The sequence below is a fragment of the Falco rusticolus genome, chromosome 8 (genome assembly GCF_015220075.1).
Source record: "Falco rusticolus isolate bFalRus1 chromosome 8, bFalRus1.pri, whole genome shotgun sequence".
NCBI classification, from domain to species: domain Eukaryota; kingdom Metazoa; phylum Chordata; class Aves; order Falconiformes; family Falconidae; genus Falco; species Falco rusticolus.
In genome coordinates, this window is record NC_051194.1 from 13787633 (window position 1) to 13815631 (window position 27999).

At 37.9% G+C, this 27999-nt stretch overlaps 1 protein-coding gene across 4 annotated transcripts; it reads left to right on the plus strand.

The window, feature by feature from the left end:
* Nucleotides 1-264: 264 nt before the first annotated feature.
* Nucleotides 265-27988, plus strand: GABRA6 (gamma-aminobutyric acid type A receptor subunit alpha6). Of its 4 annotated transcripts, XM_037398461.1 has the most exons (11): nt 266-559; nt 785-903; nt 1179-1246; nt 2504-2724; nt 2832-2914; nt 3531-3674; nt 4065-4217; nt 4297-4449; nt 8592-8851; nt 20443-20697; nt 25579-27988. In XM_037398461.1, the coding sequence occupies exons 1-11, from the start codon at nt 522-524 to the stop codon at nt 25627-25629; spliced, it is 1545 nt and encodes a 514-aa protein (XP_037254358.1). In that variant the 5' UTR covers nt 266-521; the 3' UTR covers nt 25630-27988. The 4 variants fall into 4 exon arrangements, with proteins under 4 accessions (XP_037254362.1, XP_037254358.1, XP_037254361.1 ...); XM_037398465.1 differs by lacking the exon at nt 20443-20697 and having other exon boundaries at nt 265-559; XM_037398464.1 differs by lacking the exon at nt 4297-4449.
* Nucleotides 27989-27999: the final 11 nt, after the last annotated feature.

Below are 27999 nucleotides of genomic sequence, written 5' to 3' on the forward strand. Positions count from 1 at the left end.
TAGGGTTTGGGTGGTTTTGTGTGTTTATTTTTTTTTTCTCCGAAGTTCTAATGATGCAGAAGCTGCATAATAATCTCCCTGTGAACCATAAACATAATAAAAGCTGAGGCCATTTCTGACATAATCTGTATCAGCAAGATGCCAGCGCTTTTCCAGATTTCCTAACGGGTCCCTGCTAATTCCATGCCAAAACTAGCAGTGGATTTCTTCCTTTTAATCTCCCCTAATGCCTTATTCGATTATTGTCACTGCTCTCCGACCGTGCACCGTCCCTTCAAACCCTAATTCCTCCACTGGAACGGTCAGACGAGGCTGCACGGCGGTGGCGCATCCCAAAGGGACACGGCCGCGGCCACCCCCCGCCTTCCCGCCCCGAGGGCCGCGGGGCCGGGCCGAGCCAGCCGGGCTGCCCGCTGCCCTCGCCCGGCGGAGCCCCCGGCCGCCGGGGAGGGATGAGCGCCCACGCTTGCTCCAGCTGACGGGTTGGAGGGCACCTGAGCGTCCTCGCACACACCTGAGGCATGGCTCTGCTCATCGCCTGGGTATGCGTCGCTGTGAGGTGAGCGATCCTTCCCCGCCGCCCCCCGAGGCTCCCCCAAGCCCCGCCGCAGCCCGGAGCAGCGGCCGAGGGGGGCCGGACCCGCTTCCCGCGCTCTCCCCTGCGGGCCGGTTCCTCGACAGGCGCGAGTGTGGCGGGAGGGCTGAGGCGAGTGTGGCCGGGGGGCTGAGGCGAGTGTGGCCGGCGGCGAGGGGGGCTGACAGCGGGACTTGTCTCCCCTCGCAGTATAGAGAAGGCGCTGGGGGGCCAGGGCGACGCGGGGGACCTCTACTCGGAAAACATCACTCGGATCCTCGACAAGCTGTTGGACGGCTACGACAACAGGCTCCGACCGGGATTCGGAGGTAGAGGGAAACTCCCGTCCCCTCGGGGAGCCCGAGCGCACAGGGCTGGCTGCGGCGGGGCGAGCGGCAGCTCTCCGTCCCGCTGGAGGGGGCGGCGGGGCGGCGGGGCGGCGGGCGGGGGGCGGTGGAGCCCCGCGGGCGGGCGGCCGAGGGAGCCTTCCCGAGCCGCGCCGCCCCCTGCCCGCCGGCTCCTGCGGGGCGGCCCCGCTGCTGCGGCTGCCCGGCCCGCCGGTCCCGGTCCCGCTCCGCGCCCAGCTCGACTCCGTGTCCCGCAGGCGCCGTGACAGAAGTCAAAACGGACATCTACGTGACCAGCTTTGGGCCGGTGTCCGACGTGGAGATGGTAAGGGCCCCGCTTGCCGCCCCTGCTCCCCTTTCCCGGGATTCATTATGGTGGCATCTGAGTTGACTGTCATTAAAGCAGATTACGAGGCTTAATCTTCTTGACAATCTCTAGGGCCCAGCAGAGCAGTTTGGCTGCAGCTACACATACCTATTTCCCCAGCAAAGTCAGCTGGGGCAGCCCATGGCCCAGGCCCGAGGCTGGGCACAGAAGGCAGCGCCAGGCCCCGGTGAGGGTGCGGGTGGGAGGTTAAAGATGCCTCTTTAACCTGGTGACAAAGATTGTAAACATCTGCGGCCTGGCACATAGGTTTGCAGGAAGGCAGTGTGGCAGGAGACAACCTAATGAGCAGTTGTGGGGGAATGGTGCCGTTTCAGAGGCTGCTGCTCCTTGTCATGGTGGGTGCTCCCAAATTCAGGTAGCTGCGCACCTGGGTGAACTCCATCAATTACAGCAGCAGCACCAGGAAAATGGCATTGCTGTTCTCATTCTGGAAATTGACTCCGCTTGCTGTTTTCGCCCTTGTACATTTCCTCTAATACCTGCTCACCTGAGCTTGCAGTCCAATTTGCAGGCAAGGAACAGTGGGCCCCAAGATACAACCAAAAGTTTTTCTACTTCTCTTCATCAGTCAATCTAAGAGAAGGCATAACCTTGCCTTCTTTCAAAATTTGCCTCTGGCCAAGGTTAACTCCATTTCCTAAGCAACTTCTATAGAGAGCTCCTTTTTGAAGGCTTGTGGGAATATTGCAAAGAATCCTTAAGAAAAGTAACTTAGATTAATATAGCTTGACACTACAATCCTGCTGTGATGTGACTCACACACTTCAGTCCATCCTTTGTGAATATCCAAAGTAAGCTGCAGAAGAGGCCCTAAGCATGTCTTTTTATTTCTGGCAATTAAACATTGATAGTTTGTTTTTGCACTTTGAAAGGGTATTAAATGAGATATTTGTAATTCCTAAGACCTCCCTTTGAATTAAATTATTATCTGAGAGGACAATGAGGTGTTTTTGCCTTACTCATATCAAATTATCTGTTCACTGATTAATTTGTAAACTATTCTTTATATAATACGAAAATAGGATATGTTTTCACAGACTTTTTTTTTTAGTAACTACTTAATGGTAACAGGATTAAGTGTTTAAGCAGTACATGAAATGCCATTGACATGTGGGTTAGGTAGTTACTGTATATACAGCAGCTTGAGATTGTTGGCCCCCACATGTAAGTCAACCACCTATTTATTTTTCATAGGAATACACAATGGATGTCTTCTTTCGGCAGACATGGACTGATGAGAGGCTGAAGTTTAGTGGGCCAACTGAAATTTTGAGATTGAACAATTTAATGGTCAGTAAAATTTGGACACCAGACACATTTTTTAGAAATGGAAAAAAGTCTATTGCTCATAATATGACAACTCCTAACAAACTTTTCAGAATTATGCAGAATGGAACTATTCTTTACACAATGAGGTGAGAGCCTATTCTTCAGCTTTTGGTTGACCTTTATTTTTGATTCTTTCAGCAATGTTCCTGCATACCTTTTTTTTTTCATGGTCATCTACTATATTGTGTTCTAGACTAACCATTAATGCTGATTGTCCAATGCGGTTGGTGAACTTCCCTATGGATGGGCATGCTTGTCCGTTGAAGTTTGGAAGTTGTAAGTTTTCCTGTATCTTTCAGTATCTTTCAGTTGTTTATGGTGATAACATTTGGTCTACATATATGTGAGATCAGAAGTGAGATCACAGGACACTACTTAATCATGTAGCTGAAAATTTTAATTATATTTTTTATACTAGAAACTTACTTTCTCCTCTGAGATTCAGACCATTCATAAGGACATGGATTTACTCACTAAAGTGTGGTTGTTGATGCATATTTTATTGTTCATTGTTCTTACACGTCTAGTAGTCAAAGTGCGTCCGTCAACAAGTCATAAAAGCTGTGGTACGTTTACTGTATTACTCTAGTTTTGCAAATATTTAATTGATCTGTAGTAATTGATTTTGAAAATGTGTAGTTGATCTGTGGTAATCAGTGTATGTGTTTTATAGCACATTAAGAACCAAAAGCTTATGCCTGTCAGGTCCCACCTCAGCCATTCTCTTTACTGTTTTTTTTTGTATTTTGTCATTAATGCGGTTAGGAACTTGCTGGAGCAGGTTGCATTTTTCTGTGGGTATTTAAGCCACAAAAGGGATCATGCTACTTATTTTTTCAATTGCATATAAATCACATAATTAATAATAATAATTTTTCCCTCTGTAACTCAGACGCTTATCCCAAAAGTGAAATAATTTATACATGGAAAAAAGGACCCCTGCATTCAGTAGAAGTACCACAGGAGTCTTCCAGTCTCCTCCAGTATGACCTCATAGGACAAACTGTATCTAGTGAAACAATTAAATCTAACACAGGTAAGATGTAGCCATGTGGGAACTATTGACATTATAAAACACATCTTGAAAATAATTTACAGGGTTTTGTCATATAGAATCAAATTAATCTAATTATCTAGTACCATTTTGAAAACTCAAATCCTTCAAAAGAATCTAACCATTGTCTCTTAAAAGATCGTTTTAAGCATACAATTCCCCTTGCCTCCCTGCCCCAGCAAAAACAATACATAAAATGAATATTACTCTCCTCTGTTTCCATAAGGTCACTTTACCTTTTCTTAATCAGCTTATTTTTATTATGCACTAGGAGGCCTGTAAGTGCTTTCTTCAGAACATAGCGTGTTGGGTTTCAGCCAATGTTTACTCATATGTTGCCAAAATAATGCTGACCTACTTGTCTTTTAACAGGTGAATATGTAATCATGACAGTTTATTTCCATTTGCAAAGGAAGATGGGCTACTTCATGATACAGATATATACTCCATGCATTATGACAGTCATTCTTTCTCAGGTGTCTTTCTGGATTAACAAGGAGTCCGTTCCAGCCAGAACAGTTTTTGGTATGCTGCGTTAAGGTCTTTGACAGCTCAGCATCACATACACCATTCATTCATTACTTTCATTGCTTGTTTGTTTTAGGTGAATATTCACTTCAGCTGCTCTATTTCCATCTTCAAAGGAAAATAGGCTACTATCTCATTCAGACATACATTCCATGCATCATGACTGTAGTCCTGTCTCAAGTTGTGTTTTGGATCAACAAAGAGTCTGTTCCAGCAAGAACTGTGGCCGGTATTAATGTTTTCTTTTATCATTCACTTCATTCACTGTATTGAATCCATTGTATCAAACAGCTACTGTAATCCAGTGGGGATTGGAAAAGACAGATAGTAGGTTTCAGTGAACAAAAGTAAATACTAAAATTAAACCAAATAATACTCAGCCTGCCCATGAGGGTCAAATTCCTCTGCTCAGAATGTTTAGTTAGCCAGACTTGTTTGTGATGTTTTTCTTCCCCTCAATATTTTTTTATATGCTGCAAGGGACAATTTCAGAGTAAATATCAACCTCTCAGTTTTTAAAGATGAATTTTTATATTGATTTATTCTCATGTGAAACCAATCTGAGTTAAAGTTTTACAAAAAATTACATGGGGTGGTGGTATTAATCTCATATGACATAAGGTACCTCATCTAGCACTCATTCTGAAGTGCTCTTTTTCAAAAACCCTTGTCTACAAAGGTATCTAAACAGCTAGCAAGGTCTTTAGATAGATAAAGTGAGATGAATCCTTTTCCTAGCACAGGTTGGAGTTGTAATGTGAAAGTTGTGCCCATATTGCATGGCAGGGCCCTTTTTTCTTCCCAGTGATTTGAGTTAATGCTCCCAAAGCTGTGATTTCTGTTTCCTTAATTTGTGTGTGCTCTGCTATTAAATTTGATGTACACCCCCCACTTCAATATTGATAGGCTCTGAAACTGCACTTACTGTTAAGGGGTAAACTTTCACTGACTGAATTGTTGTTTCTAGAAAAACAATCATAAAAATACTAAGCAAAAATAATAAAACTTGTCAAAAACTCCATGAATCCACTACCAATGCATACACACATTTCGCAACCTATTTTCTCTCAACCCAGTATTTCTGTACAAAAAATTCCCTTTGTGAGACTTGTCTTCAGTAACAGAAAGGCAGCTATATGTTCCCTAAACATAAATAATGCAAGTCTCATAATTCAAAATGAATCTATGTTTGTAGGTAGCATGCTACAAGTTTTGTATAATTTGGTTTCAGTCAGTTGGCATTTCCTACCTACATGGAATGGTATTCGTAAAGGCATTGCAAACTTTTAGGAATGCTGAATGAACACAAATTCCTCAGGTGCCTCTGAAGGAAGGTCAACAATTTTGTTCTTGAAATCCACCTTGGGAACTGGGATGCAGTTTGACATCATTAAGTACTTACAAGTATTATTTTCTGGCAGTTGAGATTTTAAGTGCTTAAAAATATTAAAAAATCAGGCAATAGATTTTCAAGGATGTTTCTTGCAATTGAAGCATAAAAATATATGTAGGAGGTTTGTACACCAAATATGATGCTACCTGATTTGGCTTTATGTTGCATCTCTGGACTGTACAGTTACATCCTCTACATTTTGAGTAAAACATATTTGCTACCTAGTGGGCAGTGGAAGTTAATTCTATATGCTTGAGGTGATGTGCAAAGAAGACTTTAGCTGATTCAGTAACAATTACACAAAGTCTTCAAACCCTGGCGATATCATACTGAAAAATAAATATAGAATTAGAAACAAAGTATTTTATGAAAACAGTAACGTAGACACATTTCTCAGTATCATGGAAAATTAGTCATGTTGGCATTTTAAAAGAATATTTCAGTCCTTATTCCATTCTTATTTCTCCCAGGCAGTCTAAATTTATAGTCCTCACATTAAAAATCCCATGGATTCTGAATACCTTAATCTGAGGAAAAGAAGGCTTATTCCTTATGACAAAAAAGGCTTTCAGGCCCCAGTAAAAAAGAAAAGGTTTAAAATGGAGAAGTCAGTGTCCTTTTTGCATCATATTGCAAATACCTGAATTACAAAGTTTCGGTTTTACTTCTCAGTTCCCAAACTGTAAGTTTAAGAGAAGAGAAATTAATAGTAGTGTGTGTCCAAACCAGCTTCTCAGAACAAGTTAATTTAGCAACTTTATTTACCTCCAAAATGGATGCCAGTTATCCTTTGCAGGTAATATTTAAATAAATACTCTGAACATTTTGCAAAGATGAATTAATGATCGTAAGCACCGACTCTTTACAGACCTGCAAGTGAAAAATGGGAGACAGAAATACTTGAAGAGGCACTCTTGCATTCTCTATAATTGTGTCATTGGAAAGAACAGCAGATTGCTAGTATGAAATTCCTTATTTTATGCTGAGCTTTGTACATAGCTATGCGTATACGTATATATGTATATATGTGTGAAGTTTTATGAAGCATGGCATTATCAGAAATTACTTAGAATAAGAAGCATGGTTATTGGAAGCCTAATTTTAAGTATGCTCTGAATCCATATAGCAATAGCTATTATTTCACATTTTTATGTGCCTTTATCTAATCCTTTTTATTCCTGGCAAAAAGTTAATCTATTATTTTGCAAAAATACAGTAGTCAGCTTCTACCTTCCTAGCAGGTCACCCTGGGAATTTTAAATTAACATCTAGTCATTAAACTTTATTTGTAAAAAGTCTCAGATAGAGAAAGGTGTTTGAGGTTTTTTGTTGTTTATTTTTAATAAGAAAAGATAACATATTTTAGTATTTGCATTGTGTAACAGATTCTTCAAAACTTACCAAGACGTGTTCAGAGTAGAAAGACAAGGGTAAACAATCATCCATTACACAATTTACCAACTGTAATTTGGCATTCAGTTTGATAAAGTAGTTTTCCACAGTGCATAGCATTTCATCAATATTCACTCCACATTGAGAGAAGTCTTATCTATATCTGTAATAGAACAGGACTCCTATTCCTAAGTTTAAATTCCTGCTGCGGTAAGTTTTTATTCAGACATAGAATATATCATTTTTGTTACTAACTAGCACATGGACAGATTCTAATCTAATCACACATCATATTGAAAAGTTCATTCTGGACCTCTGAAATTGAAATATATCTCAGCATACTTCTGTTCATATTATAAAATGGTCTGGCATGTTTAGGAGAAGTAGAACCTACATATTTTTATACCGTCTCCTATTTGCATTTCGTTAAAACATGTTAAGTAATGACATTGGGCCACAGTTAACCTCAGACAGCTGGCAAGCTACATCATGTGAAAGAGTTGCAAAAAAACCCTCTGAAAATAATCAAGTCACCCTGTCTTGATGCTGCAATATGCAATGACACTGCATCCTTTCCACTGAGCATCATTCATAGCATATTGATTCATCATCACATCATGACATTATAACATCTTTTACTTTCCCACCTACCCCTTTCCAACTGCAGAAAAGAACAGAAAAGGATATTCTCCACCTTACTGTCTTTAAATACCTGCAGTTTTCACGTTCTAGCAGGCATAATTATAAGTAAACATGAGTCACAGAGGCTTGTATGTTAATGAATGAGTTTGTTCTTGCACTTTTTGCTGGTATCAGGCAGCCGTGGGAAGTAAGTATATTTCCTGCATTATTAATGTTGTACACTCCAAAACAGAAAGAATAAATTCATGAATTCATGTGAAGAACACTATGGGGCCTATGAGCTACATGACCGGATTTGTTGTGTGAAAATAGATAAGCAGCTCCAGAGAAGTAGCTTTTATGTCCTTCTGTATATGTAATTACAGGCCCTTTCAAGTCAAGATACTGGTAAAAGAGTATGACCAGTGATTAAGGACAACAGACAGAGGACTAAACTTACTACTTGAAATATTTGGATCATAGACTACCACTGATTTTAATGCAGAATTTGATTGATTCAGTGAGGGTTCTGTAAGCCACAGTCTGTGTTGTGTAGTAACAGGAGAAAATGAGGGTCACTGTTGGGAAATGCAGTGTGTTTATCTAGAGTTCTGCCAAACATTGCATTTACTAAACCCTCAACTAAAGTGTCTTTCATAGTTTGAGCCTGAGTTTTGTTATCCACATGTTTATCATAGTTCTAAGAAGCTGCACCATGTAGTATGTAGTTAACTTTCAGTCTGCTCAATGTATTAGGGACATTTGTTCAGAGCTTTTAGATGCCCAAGCCAGTATACATGAGTTATTTAAGAACATAAAATCCTTAGCAGGCTTACTGGTTAGCTGGTACATAGGATGAGAGCTAAAACCAGAAAGGATATTATTTTTATAATATATATTAATTTAAGAGTACCAGAGTTGAAGCAGAATTCTCATGCCCCCATTTTCTTTCTCTTATTTTCAAGGAATCACTACAGTTCTAACAATGACCACTTTAAGCATCAGTGCACGCCATTCTTTGCCCAAGGTGTCCTATGCTACCGCCATGGATTGGTTCATAGCTGTGTGCTTTGCCTTTGTCTTCTCTGCACTTATTGAGTTTGCAGCTGTCAACTACTTCACCAATCTTCAAACTCAGAGAGCGATGAGGAAGGCAGCCAGGGCAGCAGCACTGGCAGCAGCACTATCAGCAGCAACTGTACCGGCAGAGGACGAGATTGTCTCGGTAATTGCTTGCTTTTCTGATAATAAGCATCATATAGGAAGAGGCAGCTGAAGTAGTGAATGCAAAACAATATTAAAGTGATCTTAACCTGAAACAGATTATGTAACCAGATCATATCTATTTATCGAAGGCTGTTCTTTTTTCAGAAAATGAAGAGACTTCTTTATTCATAGTGTTTATTTGAATTTGAGGTACGGTTTACTAGAGAGATGTTTATTTGGTAAGATATTTAAGGAAAGCCATTAGACTTATCCATAACACTTCTCTTGAGCAATGCGGTAGGCAGCATGGTCAGGCAGCTGTGGTTCTCAGTAAGTCTGCAGAATTTGTAGGACACTGTACAATGGAATGAACATGTGCATTGGCCAGCTGATTATGGGATCACTGTAGTACACTGGTACGTACCATAAGTGGGTCATCTGGAGGAAGAGGAATTAGCCTTTACATAAACTTGGCATCTGTTACTTTCATAAAAATCTGTGTTGGTGGAAGCTTGGCGAAAAAACATAAAAGTAAATATTAAGGATAAATTTTAGTACATGTGAAAGACAGGAAGGCTTTCTAGTATCAAAAAATGTATGTCAGAATTGCTTGTAAATATTATTCCTTGCAGCTCGTGCTAAGTAATGAATACTGTCTCACAACGTATGTTAATATATTTATTGCTGTAACCTTCCTGTTTTCAAAATCAGTTTTACTACCACCGCATTTCCCATTTTGAGAGGAATAACAGAATTTAATGACCTTCTACAAAACCTTTTGAGTCTGTAGTTGAATAAGGGAGTCAGTTGAAGGCATTGAATATCAGGGCAACACCTTACCCACAAGATAGTAATTTTTCCACATTTGCTTATAAACAGCAGTTAAAATTATAACATTCAGGTACATTCAAACCATTAAATTCATAATTGATAAGTTGCATATAATAGTGAACCCAAAGCTCCACAGCATCTTGCTACTGGTCCTTGTTGGAGCTAATCAACAGATGTTCTTTACTTCAACTGGGAAGCATTGTGTTTGTAAGCCATATTGTATTTCGCTTACAATTTTATTAATATTGGACAAAACTGAAAACATTGTAATCCATAATAAAGAAATGTGGTTTATTTTCACTAAATATACAAATGCAAAAATAAGCAAATCTTTATACATTTTAACTCAGAACCACAGCTTTTAGTTTTGTAAACCACGGTTATATAAAGAAATACAAAAGAAAGTAAGAAAGATTTAAAAGGAGCTTGGAAGTGAATGTTCACAGAATCTTGTGCTGATTTTGAAGTGACAGTAGAAAGGCTGATTTAGTTTTGGCAATATTTGCAGTGTTCATATCTACATTTATTTTAACTAGTAAACTTTTATAATTATATTTAAAACTTACAAAAAAAAAAAGAAAGAGGAAAAGAGGGTATGCCTTAGCCAGTATTTAGGGCATACTTCCTTCCTCCCCAATATCATCATAATTGATAGAGCAGTACTCTGGACTGAATGTGCAGAACATTACAACAGTAAAATAGCGTATAGTAAGAAAAATACTGTTAAGACTAAAGGAACTTTAAAATGTTTTAAAGCTCCATTTTTACTCTTTTGTTGACTTCTTTTTTTTTTTGAGGGCAAGCTATCAGAAAAAAAGCTAGAGAGATCACTTGGCTTTATGTAGCATGAGGAGGCTGTTGATAGCTGCTACATAATGAAAAGGAACAATAGGTCTGATCTTTCCTACACAAACACAATTCAGGTTTGAGTTAATTATAAGGAGGTTTCCAGCAAGGGGGGTGGGGGAAGCCACTTTTCTTCATTAAAGTCCCTGTTTGAGTGATATGAAAACAGTTTGACCTACCTGCACATGCTACTGCTGGTGGATTCACAGCAGATGCTATGAAACCACTGCCACCACCTCCCTCCCCTCCTCAGTCTCTAGAAGACAACTGTTTCAAAAAATAACTGTCTGCATATGCTGAGATACACTCAAAGATACCCCTGATGATTGTGGCTCCTGCAGTACTTTGGGTGAGACTGTATCATTGCAGACCAAGCTAAGCACAAACTACAAAATTGCTGTTGAACAAATTAATAAGAGGAAAAGATTTCCAAGTTTCTTCTCAAGGGCATCAGCCACAAACAAGCACAATGGCAAACTGAAGATGCATCTTCCACATTTTGTAGATATTCACTTGTTAGCTTTTCCAAGTAAAAACAAGCAAAAAATAAGCATCTAGGAATAAAATAAGCATCTAGGAAGCACACTACAAGTGTTTCCTCAAGAATATTATTTACAACTACATACCAATTTAGGAAGACTAGTAAACCTCCTAACACCAAGGTCCCAAGTGGGCAAAAATTCCATAGTCGTGACCTTGCTGAAAGCTCTTATTATCTGTGACAGTAATTTTCCAGCCCTGTAAGTCCACCCCTTTTTTCTCACAAAACTAGTTATCTATGAGAACGCACCTCTGCAGCAATAAAAAAAGTAAAATCAATGAAATCATAAAAATGAAGGGTGCCTACAACTGAAGGAAAGATGTAGTTAAAATAGTTTCTAGAAGAATTAACTATTGGGTTTTAGAGGTCCCATTCTAGAAAGGCATGCTAGGAAAAAGGAGGAATGGCAGGATAACAGATTTTAAGCAGCTTTTTTTTTTTTGCTTTCTTTTTTTGTCTGGTGAAGGTAAGGGGGAAAGAACTTTTGCATGTTGTCACATAGATGGATGTTGCAGTCAGTGATAAAATTTCAGCTGAAACAGACCTGAACGAGCTAATTTGAATGCTAAAAGTGTAATTAGCACAGGCTGATTGCATCAGTATATGACTGTTTCCTCAGGATTATCAACTTCTACTGAGCTTTGTACTTCTATAACTACATTACTTGTCTTAGGGCAGTTATGTTTAAATAAGGCACGCAGCATAATACTCAGTTTCTCTCTTAATGTAGATTAGGAGCTGTTTCTGGGGTCCTGATTTCCCCTTTGTTGCCCCATACCCCCCAACTTGTTCCATTTATTTGACTCTCTAAATTCTTCCATCACTTTTCCTTCCAGATTTTTCTTTTTTTGGTTGCTATAACGCCAAATTCTTATTCTTTACTCCTTGTGTAATTTATCTTACTTCTCCTGCTCTTCTTTTTGCCTTTTCTCCCCATTTACTCCACCTGTCATTAAAATGTTTTTTAACTGTCTACTTTGCTTGACTTTAAAAAAAAAATTAAAATCTTTCCCTTCTGTGATACCCTGGGCTTTGATACTTTGTTTTATCTAAGCTATTCTTGTTTTTAATATTGTTTTCTCTTTTAGGTAGGATAAAGTTTTTCATCTGCTCGTAATGCTAGTATTTTTATTAGTGCTTTTTAAGCTCATGAAAGTTGTCAGAATTTTTGCTATATGAAAGGACAGATGTAGGATGAAGAGCGGTGAACAGTGTGTCAGAAATGCTTGCTGGCTTCTGCGTTTATAGAAGTCAGATGGTATTTTTACATTGAGAAAATTTCTGAAGATTATAAAGCTTTGCCTAGTTGTGGTGAATCCATTTGTAAAAATAAAAGTGAAAAATTGAGATGTACTTAACTTGAAAATTTTCATGGCTATACAACTGCAAGTGGAACTCTTGCTACCTGTAGCAATATTAAGAGAAACATAGACTATATATTTTTAATAATTATTATCTTAAATAGCCTGAAGAGTGGCTAAAGAACATTGTAGTGGTAATAACTTTAGGCTGTCTGAACTAGTAGTTTCTGTATGACAGGAGACCCATTCACCTGCTTTGCATAAGAGAAGCCCAGGGAGACAGTTTTGGTATAAATGAAAATTCAAAGGAGTTCTAAAACATCCAGTTAGAAGCTTTTGCTGCTTGAGTGAGGGCCTAAACTTGTCAAGATACGTGTATTTACAGAATATATTCAGGGTTTTTTTAGTTCCAAATTAACTATGTTTCCTGAAAATAAACAAAATCTTTCAAAATACTATCAAAAAGCCTCCTGCCCGCTACAGCCTAGCTACTTTTATTTAAAAACTTTGCTTTATTCAAATGAACCTGATTTTTTTCTCACTGTTTTTTGTATCATAGTCAAACCGTCTCTATACTCAGAAAAGGAAGATGGCAGAAGACCAAATTCTGCTCTACTGTACTAATGAAAGTAAAAGAAACTGTGCTCAAGTCCTTGGGCTACACTGGTTTCAGTAAGAGAGTCAATGACCTGACTATGTGCTCAGTTAACTGGTGACAGCCGGGCATGCCTGTTCTGGTTCCAGGAAAGCCACTCTACCTCAGTTAACTGAGAGCAGAAGTTGGCTTGCTGTCTTTGTCAGCTGCAGGCAAACCCTGTGTGAAATACAAAACTATGGGTGTTCCACTCCAAAATATGATGGCAACAAGCTGAGTAGTCATCTGGACCCTGAGAGAAACCTGTTTTTATTTATGGTGACCAAGCTTGGTCTAGCATGTCAAAACCAAATGTTATATATATATATCCAGATCTATAAAAAACATTTCGGCCTTTAGCTTTTTAATCCATTTCAAATGTGTATTTTCTATGTCAATCATATTGTTTCATCATTGTGGCTTCCTTTATCCAGGAATATCACTGTACTGGAAGTTACAAGGGAAGGGGAATTGGTGATACGTCTGGAGTGCACCATTTCAAGTAATGCTCTGTGAGATGGTCAAGGAGTACACACCATGGATCAAAAGACACCCTTTTCATGCGAGAGACTACACATAAAAAGACAAAAGATTATTACAGGGTGATAGCTTGATTACAGTTATGTTCCAAAAGACCTGTTTTAACAGAGAACAGCACAGAGCGGTGAAATACTGCTGGGAGAGCTTCCTTCTCCTTACAAATAGCCTTGTCTCTGTGTTTCAAAATAACATGGCTTGAGCAGAAAAGGATTCTCATTCTCTTTAACAATCCTGCCCAACCACAGAGCAGCCGTATGTCACTTCAGTATAGGGGATTTAGTTTTCTGTAATTACGTCAGAATATACTGACTATGTTTAATGAGTATCTGAGTGTAACTGAAAAGGTACTTCTTTTGCCTTCTGTTTGGATTATCGATAACCCTTTATGAGATCATTTTAGAAACAGCTGTATACATTAAAGTTTTTGCTGGTAACATAGCACCTTCAATCAAATTAGGGAGACCCACCTGCTCCTCCACAATTGCAGATTATCAAGTAGACTATTACAAACAAATGACAACTTTCAATTATACTGGCTTTTTGTCATCCCAACAAGGAAAGTAAATGCTGATTATTTGGTTCTGACTGAGTTAAATACTTGTCTGACTGACAAAGCCAATGCAGGGCAATAAGGAAGGTTTAGAAGTAGCTGGTATCATACACCAAAATAGAAAAATTAAAGATTAATTGCATTTAGACTTTTTTTTTTGTTCAACATTGAAGTCTAATCCCAGTACATTTTTTGCAGGGGGGCACTGAGAACAAAGTAAATTACAGAGAAAAAACCCAAACAAATCTCTATAGTGCTGTTTGTGTAATTCTAGCTCATTTAGGCCCTCAAATAAGTATTTTCTCTATGCTGCAGAAATTTAGCACAGTAAATGTAGAGACAGGGATTGTTCTGCAATGACATTGCTAAGTTTAAGAGCAGAATGACTTTGAACATTTAAATCTGTTCAACATACGTTTTGACAGAGGCTCTGTACTAATTATATGATTTTTCTGATATGCTACATATAAATGTTGGGAAGAGTCTCTATCAGAGCACATTCATATTGAAAAAACAACAATTAGGCTTCCAGTCGCTGCTCTCCTTAGTGCTTACCTGTTTTATGTGACAGCAATTTAATACAATGGGCATGGCATATTTTTCAGTGTTATGCTTTCTGCCTGTAATGGCTCTTTACATTTTCCATGCAAAGTAAAAACAGCTTTGAAGTAATGAGGAAACGGCCTCTCCCCATAACCATCTTCACCTGATGGTTAGGCTGTCTTTTGAGGTAAATTTCAATCCCAGAAGGTTAAGAAAGAATTTGAGCATGGCTTTCCCAAGCTGCAAATAATCACCTAGGAGGTTTAACCCTTTTACTAGGGTAAAGCACAAAGAAAACAAATTTGCATGTTATTCCTCTTAATATTTCCTAGGAAAGAAAACTTAGAATTCCTAAGGATATGCCTAAAGCTGGGACTATTAATGACTTCTAAACTATATTCAGCTTTTAATTATGCAGAGCACTGTTTATAGATGTTTGCAATACACATTTTCTGAATCAGATCCCACCAATGAGGTATGCAAAGAAATGTCTAAATTATAGGTCGTAATGAATCGAGCATGAGATGGATACTTAAACTGCACAGGACTGTAAAGATTGACGTACCTTAGTGCATACCCAAAAGGATATCTTACATAATTGGGTGAACTGTCCTGCTACAAGGTGCTGCATATGAATTGTTCAGTAGCTATGCAGAGGTTTTACAGATCACACCGTTGAATGCAGGGGCTAAACTATACTTAAATCTCTCTTTGGAGATGTGTAGCATGTGATTTTATATGTATAATATGAATAGCTGAAATCACTCAAACTGTCTACTGATGAGATAGGCAGGGAAAAAGAATGTTATATATTCAGTTTGGTGTTCTGCCTTGTACAGACATTGAGTTTTGGTGCTAGTTTGTTTCTGGTTTGGTTTTTATTTTTATTTTTTGTGATGTTAGCAAAGTTCAATATCCTTAATCCAATAAATTAGATAAGGAGGAATAATACTTTTTTTTGTCTAAACTTTAGAGTTTAGTCTCATGAACCTCTTTACTGCATTGCCCACAGGAAAAAGAGACATGAGTAAAACAAGTAAGGACATACAGATTCTTACTTGTTAAAAGTTAGCCAGTATATGAGTACATATATAAGATACTCATGTTAATGCTAGGTCATAAACTAAACCGATAGTGAGAATGTATATTTGCAGTACAAAGGAACAGAGAATAGAAAAAAATTTACAAATATGGATTACAGAAATCTCTGGAGGAAAGGAAACATAAGAACAAAGCACATTCATCAATCACAGTTAGCATCCATATAAAAATCAGAAAAAGGAGACAAAGAATTCAGTTTACTCCAAGGTTATACGTGCTGGGTTTTTTAAATCTAGAAGCCAATCAATTTACTGAGAGCCTCTTGAGATATTCTGAGCATAAGCAAATTCTGGTGATATTGATGAGAATTGTAAGAGAGCAGCACCTTTATAAGCAAGATGAGACTGCTTTGTGAGCTTTCTAGGGATCATATAGCTGAGCTGCAGAAGCTTAGTAGAAGCCAGACTATACCTTTCTAGCCCATATACGTACCAGTCTTTGTCTAGTCCAGTTCTGTGGTATCTCACATTAAACAGAAGTTATGCAATCTGTACTGTCATTTGTAGTGAAAAGTTTAATTGCTTGATGGGGCTAACATTCCACGTGAGTGCAAGAGTACTCCTCTGCATCAGGATTCAGTAACTTAACAAAATTCATTGTTTCATTATGACACAGTGTGCCATGCCACAGGTTTCTTGTTGCTCTTGCTACTTGTAAAACAGTCCTTACTATTTGAGTGATTGGCTGTGTGAACTATGCAAAATAGGCGTTTCACTGTGTTTTGCTAAAGTTTCATGATGTCATTGCACGTAATCTTTGTCAGAAGGAAAAGTTAAACCTAAATATAGTAGAGAAATTACTGTAGCTGCTGTTCAGAACTCAACTGTAATAAGGAACTGTATGGTTTCCTCTCACCACCTCCTTCTCTTAGAATAGCAGTGAATTCCAATGAAAAATATGAGTTGTGGTTCTGGGGCAGCAAGTCTGGTCTACAGTCAGCTACCACACTAAGAAACACATTACACATCTGGGATAAATTTGGACTTAGAATTCCATGTCCTGGTGGTGGTATACAAGAAAATAGTCTAGACCCGGACTTGCTGGATGAGCATATGAGGGTGTTAAAGACAGTGTAAAGAACTATTCGGGGGCTTTCTTAATGCTTTATATCAACTCATAACCATCTCCTCGGCAGGTGGAGAGCGTGACAAAAACCTGTGGGTTTACTGAGACAGTAAAATGCACAGGTCTTTCCTGAATATTGCAATAGACTATTTTAGATAATGAGAAGCTATTAATAGCACTCTTAATAGAAATGGCATAAACTGGTCCCAAAGTGGGAGCATGATCAAGTTAGTTTGCTCCCCAAGTTCTGAGGATACATGTCCAGATCTTCCTGTCGCCAGCTTGAGATGAAATCTCACCAAGATAATCTTCCTTCTATAGGAATGAGATTTAATAAATATTAAAAATAAAATAACAACCAGGATTAAACTTTTTCCAGGTGCCTATTCAGATGATCACAATGATTTTACTACCTCTACGTTCTTCATATGTTCAGTACTGAACATCATCCACAGACCATATGCTACAGCTGTTCTACTTACTGTTAACTCCATCACCTCAGCACAATAACTCCTGAGTCATGCTTGAATCATCCAGAGAAGAATCTGACCCACCTTATTGTGCTGGTTTTGGCTGGGGTAGAGTTCATTTTCTTCACAGTAGCTACTGTGGGGCTTCGTTTTGGATTTGTGCTGAAAACAGTGTTGATGGTTCAGGGATGTTTTCAGCACTGCTGAGCAGCGCTCACACAGAGCCACGGCCCTTGCTGCTGCTCACCCCACCCCACCAGAGAGCAGGATGGGGGGGACAAGAAGTCAAGAGGGGACACAGCTGGGACAGCTGACCCCCAAGTGACCAAAGGGATATCCCAGACCACATGATGTCATGCTCAGCATATAAAGGTGAGGGAAGAAGGAAGGGGGGAAGACATTCAGAGCTATGGTATTTGCTTTCCCAAGTAACTTAGACATGATGGAGCCCTGCTGTCCTGGGGGTGGCTGAACACTTGCCTGCTGAGAGGAAGTGGTGAATGAATTCCTCATTTTGCTTTGCTTGCATACACAGCTTTTGCTTTACTTATTAAAGCGTCTTTATCTCAACTCGCAGATTTTCTCACTTTTACTCTTCCAATTCTTTCCCTCACCCTGCTGGGGGGAGTGAGTGAGCGGCTGTGTGAGGCTTAGTTGCTGGGTTGGGTTAAACCACAACACTTATACCAGAATATTACAGATTAAAAGGGCTAAGATTCACCCTAGCACTTATATTTTTAGGAACCACTCATTCTTCACAAAAGGTTGAGCTGTCTTGCAGTAAAGTTAAAAACAAGCTACCTTAAGACTTCTACAATTCAGTTCAAAGCAGGGTGTACAAGCAAACTAGAATAGCAACTTGAATGAAAGCAGTAGCTCAGGCTTGATCAGTCAGTCTGTTTATAGAGTGGGATTATTATTACGATTAGTGCAAGTGGACATGGATAACCCTCTTTGTGTTTCTGTGACACATCTGTAGATCATCCTCCATTTAATTCTGTCTGTTGCTTGCTGTGTTACTGGAAAATACAAAACCAAACATCTGCGTTCCAGATAGGCACAGCCCGAGAATGTGAATGTCATTTAATATCCATTCAAAACATAATACTAGTCATTTGGTGTGTAGATGGCAAAGTGGAAGAAGGAAGGATATGGGAACTTGGGAATGTTGATGGGTTGTGGGGGAAGAAAAAGGGCAATAGGTAAAAGACACATACAGAAAAAGCACTTTCCCCTGCCCTGCAAATAAGGTGTTGTTCTCCACCTCTACTTAAACTAAAATCAGCCGTGAGGAATCCATCTCTCCCTAATTTCAGTTGGATACCAGTCAATTCATCCATGAGCAGAACTTGGCATCTTGTTGTAGCAATATCACTCGTTCTGATACTTCAACAGTAACACTGACCGCTAAAAGGATAATTCCTGTTATAACTCTATTTTAAGTCATACATGAGATACCAGGTGTGTTAGGCTAGTCTTATCTAGAAATTGTGGCCCAAGTGCAAGTATAGGCAATGTATTTCAGAAAATGCTTCTTTTCCTCTTAACAAGCCAGTCATTTATCTGATTGACTAAAGTCTGTTTCCATGCATAGAAATCCTGCAAGATAAATCCCAAAAATGCTGACAGTGGGCTACATTTAAGTGAATGATTGTCACTAAATCACTCCCAAAGAATGACTTTGGAAATTGCTTATCTGACAGAATTTTGCTACCTTAAACCCATTCAGATGTTACTATTCCATTTACTATATGTACATGATGTTGTATAGTAAGTTATCTACATTGTCTGAGACTTCCCTCATCAGTTTCAGTCACTCAGTCATCTAATTCTGCTGACCAAAACAGCTGCTTATTCAAGCCCAAGAATAGCTGTGTATGTTGTGCAGTTTTGTGCACAGGAATTTTCATCAGTAATCTGGAATTATGTTTTACAATCCTTTATTGATGATGCTTTAGACAATCTCAACTATAATGTTTTATATTAGCATTGCATTTTAAGAGTCTAAGATATTTCTGTTGCTTCCTATTAACAGAAAACTTAAGTACTTCATATCAAAACAATAAAAATCAACATGACACTCTAGGCATTCTTCTGTATTTTTTCAGCCATCAGATGAATTTATGGCTGCTGCCATACATCCACATTACCAATGATAGTCCTGGGTAGTGGCAGTAGCAGCAAGGTTTTTGAAAATTTCCTCCCATTTGGTACTACTGTGAAAGTGGGTAACTGATATCCATTAGAGCAGGCTTAGAGCCTGTGGAAGATCCTATCCCCAAGCCATTTCTGCAAGGAAGAAATCTATTACTTCTTGTGAAGGTAAAAAAAATTGGCAACTTGGCCACAAATAAAACAGGTCACCTAACAAATATACATCAGCCTAGTAACTAAGAGGTAAACTCTAAATGGTCCTGAGGTCTGGCTAGATTTTAAAGCTTTCTGAACAGTAATTTGACCTGGCTATCTATATTGTACAAAATATAGGAATAATCTTGTTTCATTTTACCACAAATGAAAATAAAAATAGTCCCATTACAGTTAAGATGAGTATTTGTCTTCGGTTGTATGCAAGAAACTGCTGTGCAAATCTTGAGATTTATTTGAAAGTTAAATTCATCCTAGGAAAAACTACAGAACAATTTAGCATTCATGTCTTCAGGACCTGTACAGTTAGTCCATTTCCTTTTGTGCAGCAGTTTTCTAGTTCATCAGCGCTAGTTTGGGGACTAATAACAGTGCGACACCTTGACTCCATTTAGTGACTGTTTGCTAAAACTCATCAATGGGCTCACACATTGAAGACTGCACTTGAGCCAGCCCATATGTGCTATTTTATTTAAACTTTATTCTTATACTTCAGTCATATCAATATATTGCAATTTAGATACACCATTACCTTGTTTTCTCTTCGTTTTAGCTCCATCTTGCCTTTTTCTTTCTCTCTTGTAGCTTCCATTTGTTACCATATTAAAATATGGAAAGCACATTCTTTTATGTTTTTACAGCAAAGCTTCAGGACAGAAATTTACTTCTATATATGTTGCTTTATAGCAGAAAAGCAGCAAAAAAAAATTAGAAAGTTCAGTAAAAAGATGGAGAGAAGCCTAATGATCACAAAACCTAAAACTGTATCCAAAACTCACCCCTTTTTCCCCCTCTCCTCTTTTTTCTTTTTTCTTCCACAGCATTCTGACTCCAACTGTAACCTGAAGAAGCGAGTAAACTCCGTAACATGCCAGGCAGATCAGTCTCCTGAAGCCAGCATAATATCAAATAGTGCATCCCAGTGTCAACCAGTGTCTGTTCCTCCACCAGCCCCACCACCACCTATTGGAGGCACAAGTAAAATAGACCAGTATTCTAGGATCCTATTTCCAGTTGCATTTGCAGGATTCAACCTGGTATACTGGGTTGTTTATCTTTCAAAAGACACTATGGAAGTGAGTAGCAGAATTTCTGAATACTTGCTTGTAATATGTTTACTTAACCAGTATTTTTTTAATTGTGCATTTACTCTTGCAACTCCAGTTAATCAATCCTTTCTGAGGAAAGTTACTGATAACAACTTTCTCTAAAAAACTAGCTTTGGCTTCCAGTAGTAGTGGCACTCTGTGCAACGCAGAAAGGCTATTTGAAGATGTGAAATGTAGACACTTATCTCTATGCCACGTTGCACTGAGCAGAACACATTGTGTAAGACAACGTATGATGCCATTCTTAGCAAACTAATCTTACATCTTGCATTTCTTGATCTTCCTATCTGCAGTAAGGAATGGTAGAATTATCTGCTGAAGCCATACAGTGAAGGACATAAGAACTTTAATATCTCGCAAGGTTTGGTCAAGATAACAGTCTCCTGAAAAAGTTTGTTATACACTCTAAACATTTATCCATAGTGTGAAGAATTGCTGACTGCAGTATACAGTTTGTGAATCAAGATTCCCTGGTTTTATACATTTTAACACTATTTTTTCCTGTTTCTTCATATAGCTAAACTGTTTTATGCCGATAAAGCTTCTAAATTATTTAAGTCTGCTTGAATCAGGCAGAGAGTGTTCATGTCTTTAGATATCCGTGAGGTCCAGAAGCGGTGTGTCCTGCAAATTGAGCATGTCTAGAATAATCAGTCAGTGATTAGTCATTAAACTTTAAGTCTTTAATGCCTTAATTCTCTAATTTTTCCCTTTTGCCTAAATACATCTAATGGTGTCCCATTTCCTTGGTAAGAAAATACATTCATTTGCCTCGTTGCCATAGAGTTTTTGAATCTCACTGTACATTGCAGTCAATGATTGGTACATTCAGCTTTATTTAGGACAGCTAGAGAGATAATGATGGTATTTAGATAGTACTGAATGCACAAAGTCCCCGCATCAATAAAAACAGAGGCTGGCAATCTGGTATGAGTGGTGATCAAATTGTGCCTTTATTTCCTAGATTAGAGGTAAAGCAGGCTGAGGGAAATCTCATGGACAGCCAAGAGATGTAGTTCAAAGTAAACAAGACAGTGCTGATCAGCTGATTGGTGGCATCTTGCCTCTGCTTGAAACAGAGGCTACTAGCCTCTAATTTTGCTGATTTTTGCTTCTAGTATGATCTGGAAAACGCTGTCTCTCAAAGATGGAGTGTGCTGCCAAGCAGCTTATATGAAATCAGGAGGGCAGGAAGATATGAGGCACTATCTCTTACATGTTCCTGCAGATGTCTCTCTCAAGAGGTCACAGCTGCTAACTCCTGGCCACTCAAAATCTGCCCAATGATAAATTTAGCATTTGTGCCAGAGTTACTGATCCTGCTATTAAAATATTGACTATGTGTGCAAATTACTTATCTCAATCAGAGAAGGGAAGTATCAAAAAAGCTCATGTATAATCATTACAGCTTCTGTTTAGAGGCCAGTTCCTCAGTTTGTGTAGCTTGCCATAACTCCAGTGATTTCATTCAACCATTCACTTTTCAATCTAGAAATATTTAGAACATATTTGCCTTGGTAGTGATTAAATACTTACACTGGACATTGTAAATTAAGAGTTAAATTAGAACTAGGCCTTTCACAATACTTCAAAAGTCTAGGACATAGTGCTTACTCAATATTTTTAGAATGCCACTTTTGCAAGCCCACAAACATGCTCACAAACTCAGAAATTACGTTCTGTAGTAGCCTTATAGAATGACAGAAATACAGCAGCAGAGTTTAGAAGACAGAACAGCATTGACAGCTGGGGTGTTTTGAATTAGAAAGAATGTAAACAATTATGTAAAATGTGGATCAAGCTCTTCTTCATAAATGACAGTTTCCTGTTTGTGTACCCAGTTGTTACTAATAATGATTGTGATATACATTGCTAGGTTTCTAATTCAATATGATGTATCACTTTACAAATTGTTATTTTCAAGGAAAACCAGGACTGGTTTTGCTTTTAACAATACGTTAAACATGAGTAAGTCTTCCCATTCAAGCAGAGGAGATACAGAAGTTAGGCAAGCAAAGCACAACATGGTTCAGGGCCAGTTCAACTCAGTTACAGGCTCAAGCCCAAAAGATTAAATGCTGGTACAGTATTATTCAGTTAAGAAATTTCATTTAATTGTGAAAGTGCATTTTGTGCAGTTTTTCAGGTATATTAGCTTTTCTTTTATTTTTTTTTTTCCTTTTGGTTACTTCAACTTCATTTGGCTTTTGTTTAAAAAAAACAAAATGGAAAAAAGTCTAATCAGTTCATTAAAATAACCACATTTTCTGTGCACAAGTTCTTGTAGTGCAGTTTTCTAGGATTTTGATTAGTGTAGTTTGGAGTGCAGAACATAATTCACCAAAGTCTGTCAGTGTGGAGATTTCTAAACAGAACAGCTACCTACTGTCTTTGGATGGTACATACAGAATAAATCAAGAAGCATTTCATGAATCTGTAAAGGCAGGCTATTAGCACTGGAATCAAAGGCAGTTTTCAACTCATGTCATTATCTTCTGGTCAGACTCTGAAGGAAGCGCAAAAATCATTTTTCACTTTAATGTTCTGGATTCAGAGCATGAGCTAGAATGAACAGACTTGTTAATGTAATGACACAGAATTTCATGAGACCAGGAGCTCTCTCCTAAGCTGTTTGGTAGTATTTCTGTGCACTGCTAAGCATTTTTCTTATGGCTCAGGTGATGGGCCATAGGTTACAAAAATGGAGAAGTCATTCTTGTATATTGTATCTGATAAGAACCTTGGAGCTTGAGTACTTTTCAAAGTGCTCCTTGGAGTACCTTTTCTTCCAGCTCCATTTAATCATTTTCTTTTTGGAAGACTTCAGGTTAATCACCCTTTATCTTGCTATGCACATAAACTTGCAGTATGATAATTATACAAATCCTAAAATTTCTGTAAGTTTCTATAATAAAGAAGGTGCTTCTAATAAAATGTATGGTTTAAAATATTTTAATAATTATTTTTCAGAGCAGCCAGGATTGGGCAGATAGCAAAAGTGTCATAGACTGAATTCTGTATTTGTACTTGCATATGTATTGAGCCAAGTCCAGCTTGGGAAACTAGGAAGTTTAGTAGCAAACTAAGTAGCCATCAAGAAAATAATCTTTTGCTATATTTTAACGCAAAATAGCAGGATTCTATGGATGAAAAAATAAAAACTATGGGGAAAAAATTCCAAGTTGAGATTAAGTGCTTCAACTGGATGCTTTTGATACATGGGTGGGAATAAAGTTATGTTCTGGCCTTAATATGTAAATAAATGGTTCTGTTCTCCATTGGAACAAGTGGGAGAACATTCTTACGCAGTAGTACTTCTCTGCCATGCAACTTGATACATAAAGTATTTCAATGTAAACTGCTTTGCATTATGGAGTAGCAACAGTGTGGCAGGACAACAGTTATACTGGTGAAGTATAGAAAGGAAGCTGATACAGTTATCCGCCAGCATTTTGTTAGACAGCACATTGTTAGAACCTAATATAACCAAAGGACAGCAAAAAGGACATACATGAAAATAAGTATGTAAAGAATCCCCAGTTGAAATAATAGATGCCAGTTTTTAGACCACAGAAAAAGCTGATACTTGTATGGTAAGCTCCCCTTTCTTTCAGAAGTTTTTATGGCTGTGATGCTGACAGATGACTATAGCAACAGCACTGTGCCATTTATAATATGAAAAAAAACCGTAAAGCATTAAAGTTACTCTAAAAGGACACTTACTCCCTCAATATGTAAGGTCAGTTGTGATTAATTTACATGGAAGGTTTAAAGATGTGACATCCCCATGATTTATACATGCAAGACGGAACAGGCATGTTTCTGTGGTGCGTGTTCTGTAGATTACAGCAATATTTGCCATTCACAAAAAGCTCTGTACAGTAACAAAAAATACACATTTGTCTACACAAATAGAGAAGTACTTGAAAGGAGAACAAACCTATATGACAAATGGGAAAAAGTTGTTACAGCTTTCTATTTTGTCATACAGCATTTTTTGGTTTTGTTTTTGGTTTTAAATCTGACTAAGTCCTTGAGCTGAATACTAATTTATGACAGTGACCTTGGCAGGTGAGCTGTATGCTTAGTTTATTTTAAAATTTGCTTGATCTAAAATGCAAAGAACACTCTTTTAATGAGAAAAGTGTAAGAAACTTTACCTTTGCCACATCACTCACAAGGCATATGCTAATCTCTCACCTTGCTACGCATCTTTCTAAAGTAATCTGTCTTAATTATGATATGTAATGTTGTATTACAGTTTTTTAATATAATAAAATGTAGAATGATAGAGTGAATCAAACTAAAGAAAGATATGATGTTAAAGTTTTGATAATAAACTACAGCAAAACAAGCAGAGGCCATTTTTTATGTTTGGGAGCAGAGGAAGGTACAAAGTCACTGAACGTGCTGAGTCCTGGATATTATTTAGACACAAGAGAACATAGTATTGTGGGAGAAAAAGAGTTACACAACAAGTTGAAGCAGAAGATGAGATGCTAATGATGTCAAGTGGGAAGGAAAAAAGAACAGAGAAAGAAATAAGAACTGGAAAAGTATTCAACTTCAGTATGTTAATATTCATAAAACTTCCAATGTGTATTGTTACATCATGTTTCAGTTTAAACACTGGGAAAATAAAGTTCAGGAGAAAACAGTCATTGTCGTACATACTTACAATTGAGCTTTGATGATCCAGGTAATAAACACCAGATTCTGAGAGGAGTCTCCCTTGTAATGCAGTTCTAGTGTAAGGCTGCTGAGACAGTTAGAGATCAGGTGGTTTTGTTGGTTAACTCAGTTGTTAGCAACCTGTAGCTTAAACTTCTCTCTAAACTTTTCTTCCAGTTTTTTGAACCTACTGCAATGCACCTTCGAAATGACCATCTGTCCAACTGAAGGACAACTCGAGGTTCCAAAGAAATCACCGAAGGTCATATCGAGTTTAAAGGGACTTTAAAGGATTTGTCTATCCACAGGTGCTCTCAGTTTTCAAACAGGGAATATTTATAATGGACATCAGCTGGAAACAAGCCCTGGACCAATCAAAACGATAGAAACTGTAGAGTTCTAACAATACTTTCTCAAGATTTCTTACATTGATTCTACTATAAAAGTTCTTGTTAAATTACTCTGTTCAATTGTCAAAGAAAAGAATGTACATTTGTTCTAATTCTGTTATAAATAATTGAATGTTTACATTGATAAAAACATCAATAACAGGATTATTTTTTAAAGCACAATAAGGATTGATAAAATAAGCCTGATCCTAAACTGTTATAACTTGGCATGGTTTCACTGAAAGATTAGGAGCTGCAATGATTTGCAGCATTTGAAATAGACCCAAAATATTGTTAAGAAATCCCATGAAAGGGAGCTGCAATCCTCTGCAATGATAAATTCTGCTTTTCTTTAATTTCATTTTCCTATCATTTAATTTGAATTAATATTTATTAAAAAAACAAGATATAAAAGGAAATCGAAACTATCGTTTATGTACTTTAGCTGGTTAGTTACAACAGCATATTTTTTTTTTTTTTGCTGAGAGTGATCATGGAAGTACAACCAGACTGATAACAAGCAGTTTCTTGGCAGTATCTAGAAATGCAGGCCTGAGATGTCAGGGAGTTTTCAAGGTCTAAAGCTGAAGAGACAGAAAGACGCAGCTACCCATCAGGCTAAACACAAGCCTCCAGCTCCAGGGAACTTCCTGGAAGCAAGTCTTGAGAGCTAGTTAGGGAACAAGCTGCATTTTATCCTGAACTGCCCATAACAAACTCCCCAGAGCTTTTTTCCGGAGGCAAAGTACTGTCAGCATATTCAGAGTTTAAAGGTAATAATATTTTACTTCTCAACAGAAACTCCCAGGATTTCTTTCTCATATTTCATAGTCATCTATTATTTTATTGTATATTCACCCTTCATCTCCATAATCCTTCTTTAGAATGTAATTAGGAAAGATATGCCTAATCAAATCAAACCCAAGCCAACTTTCTTGCAGGTGTAATGGACACTGGTGGGAGTTAAAAAGCACACAACGTTTTACATGCAGCCAAATGAAAATTAAGGTTTCCTATCTTGAAATTAATTCTAATACATTAAAACGAAATTAATTTTAACAGACATATGCAATGCTGCATTGATTCAGAAAATTCAGGGTCTTTTGCTTTGTCTAAACATCTTAGTGTGAGAAAATGTTTAGGGGCTGACTAATTGACTCCAGTGAGTCGTCAGCTGCTTTACTGGCGCTATAATAGTTTTAACTGTCAGATGACCTATCTCCAGCTGTTTTCCTCCACCTATTGCAAAAGGAGTATATAGCTTTTACTAGCAGGTAGCTGGACTGAACATGTGAAGTCACTTTTTGTATTCCCTATTCTTCAACTCTGAAGAGCTTAGATGGGAACAATTTAAGTAGATGCAAGTCAGTAATTACTTGTTTGCACAGAGATGTCATGTTTGCAGTTTGCTTTTCCTAACTGGCTGCAGGCTGGCACACTTGGATGTATTTGTAACTGCACTGAATTCTTTCTTTATTTTGCTTTGAAACTAAAATTGTGACAATTTTTCCCATTTTCAGCCTTTATATACTATTTTTTAAAAAATAAAATATGGACATTGGGGAAGTATTTTATAATTTGTAAATACATCTTATTTTGCCAAAAAAACCAAATTACGTTGTAGGGATCCAGAGGCTATTTTTCAGTATAACTATACTCATTCTTGCTTCACTAATTTTCTATTTTGAGTACATTAATATCTGTAAGAGTTTTCAGAGTACTGTAAAATTGGTTTATGCACCAAATGAAAATGTTTAAAAGCTATTGGAAAACAAGTGACACTGAAGAAGCTAAATTTTGAGTCTGATCTTTGTATGAAAGAAATCTAAATACGAATTTTACAGCAGATGCAGAGTTACTAAATAGTCACTATTTCTTTGGAGTGTAGTATTAGAATGTATAAAATAGTGGTAACTTCCTGATTAGGAAGCTATATCAGCACCTTAAAAATGTACTAGCAACTCTTGGTATTTAACAGCGTATTTCAACATGCCACAAAGGCTGCTTATCTTTTTTGAGAGGAGCTTTTCATGCGGGAAAGATAGAGAATAGAGAAGGGTTGGTTCTCCACGTGACTTTCAATGGTAAGAAGGGAATATGTATTTTTCCTATTTCATGCTTTGTAGAGACACAGGTGTAAATAATAATAATGTTCATAATGTCAAGTTATATCTTAGAATAAATGTCATTACTTACAATTCATGTCAGT

Excerpts from the sequence above, each read along its gene's own strand:
- GABRA6 (XM_037398461.1), top strand. The coding sequence starts at position 522 with ATGGCTCTGCTCATCGCCTGGGTATGCGTCGCTGTGAG. Across the intron at positions 904-1,178 it reads GCTCCGACCGGGATTCGGAG|GCGCCGTGACAGAAGTCAAA; the intron begins GTAGAGGGAAAC and ends CGTGTCCCGCAG. Across the intron at positions 8,852-20,442 it reads CAGAGGACGAGATTGTCTCG|CATTCTGACTCCAACTGTAA; the intron begins GTAATTGCTTGC and ends TTTCTTCCACAG.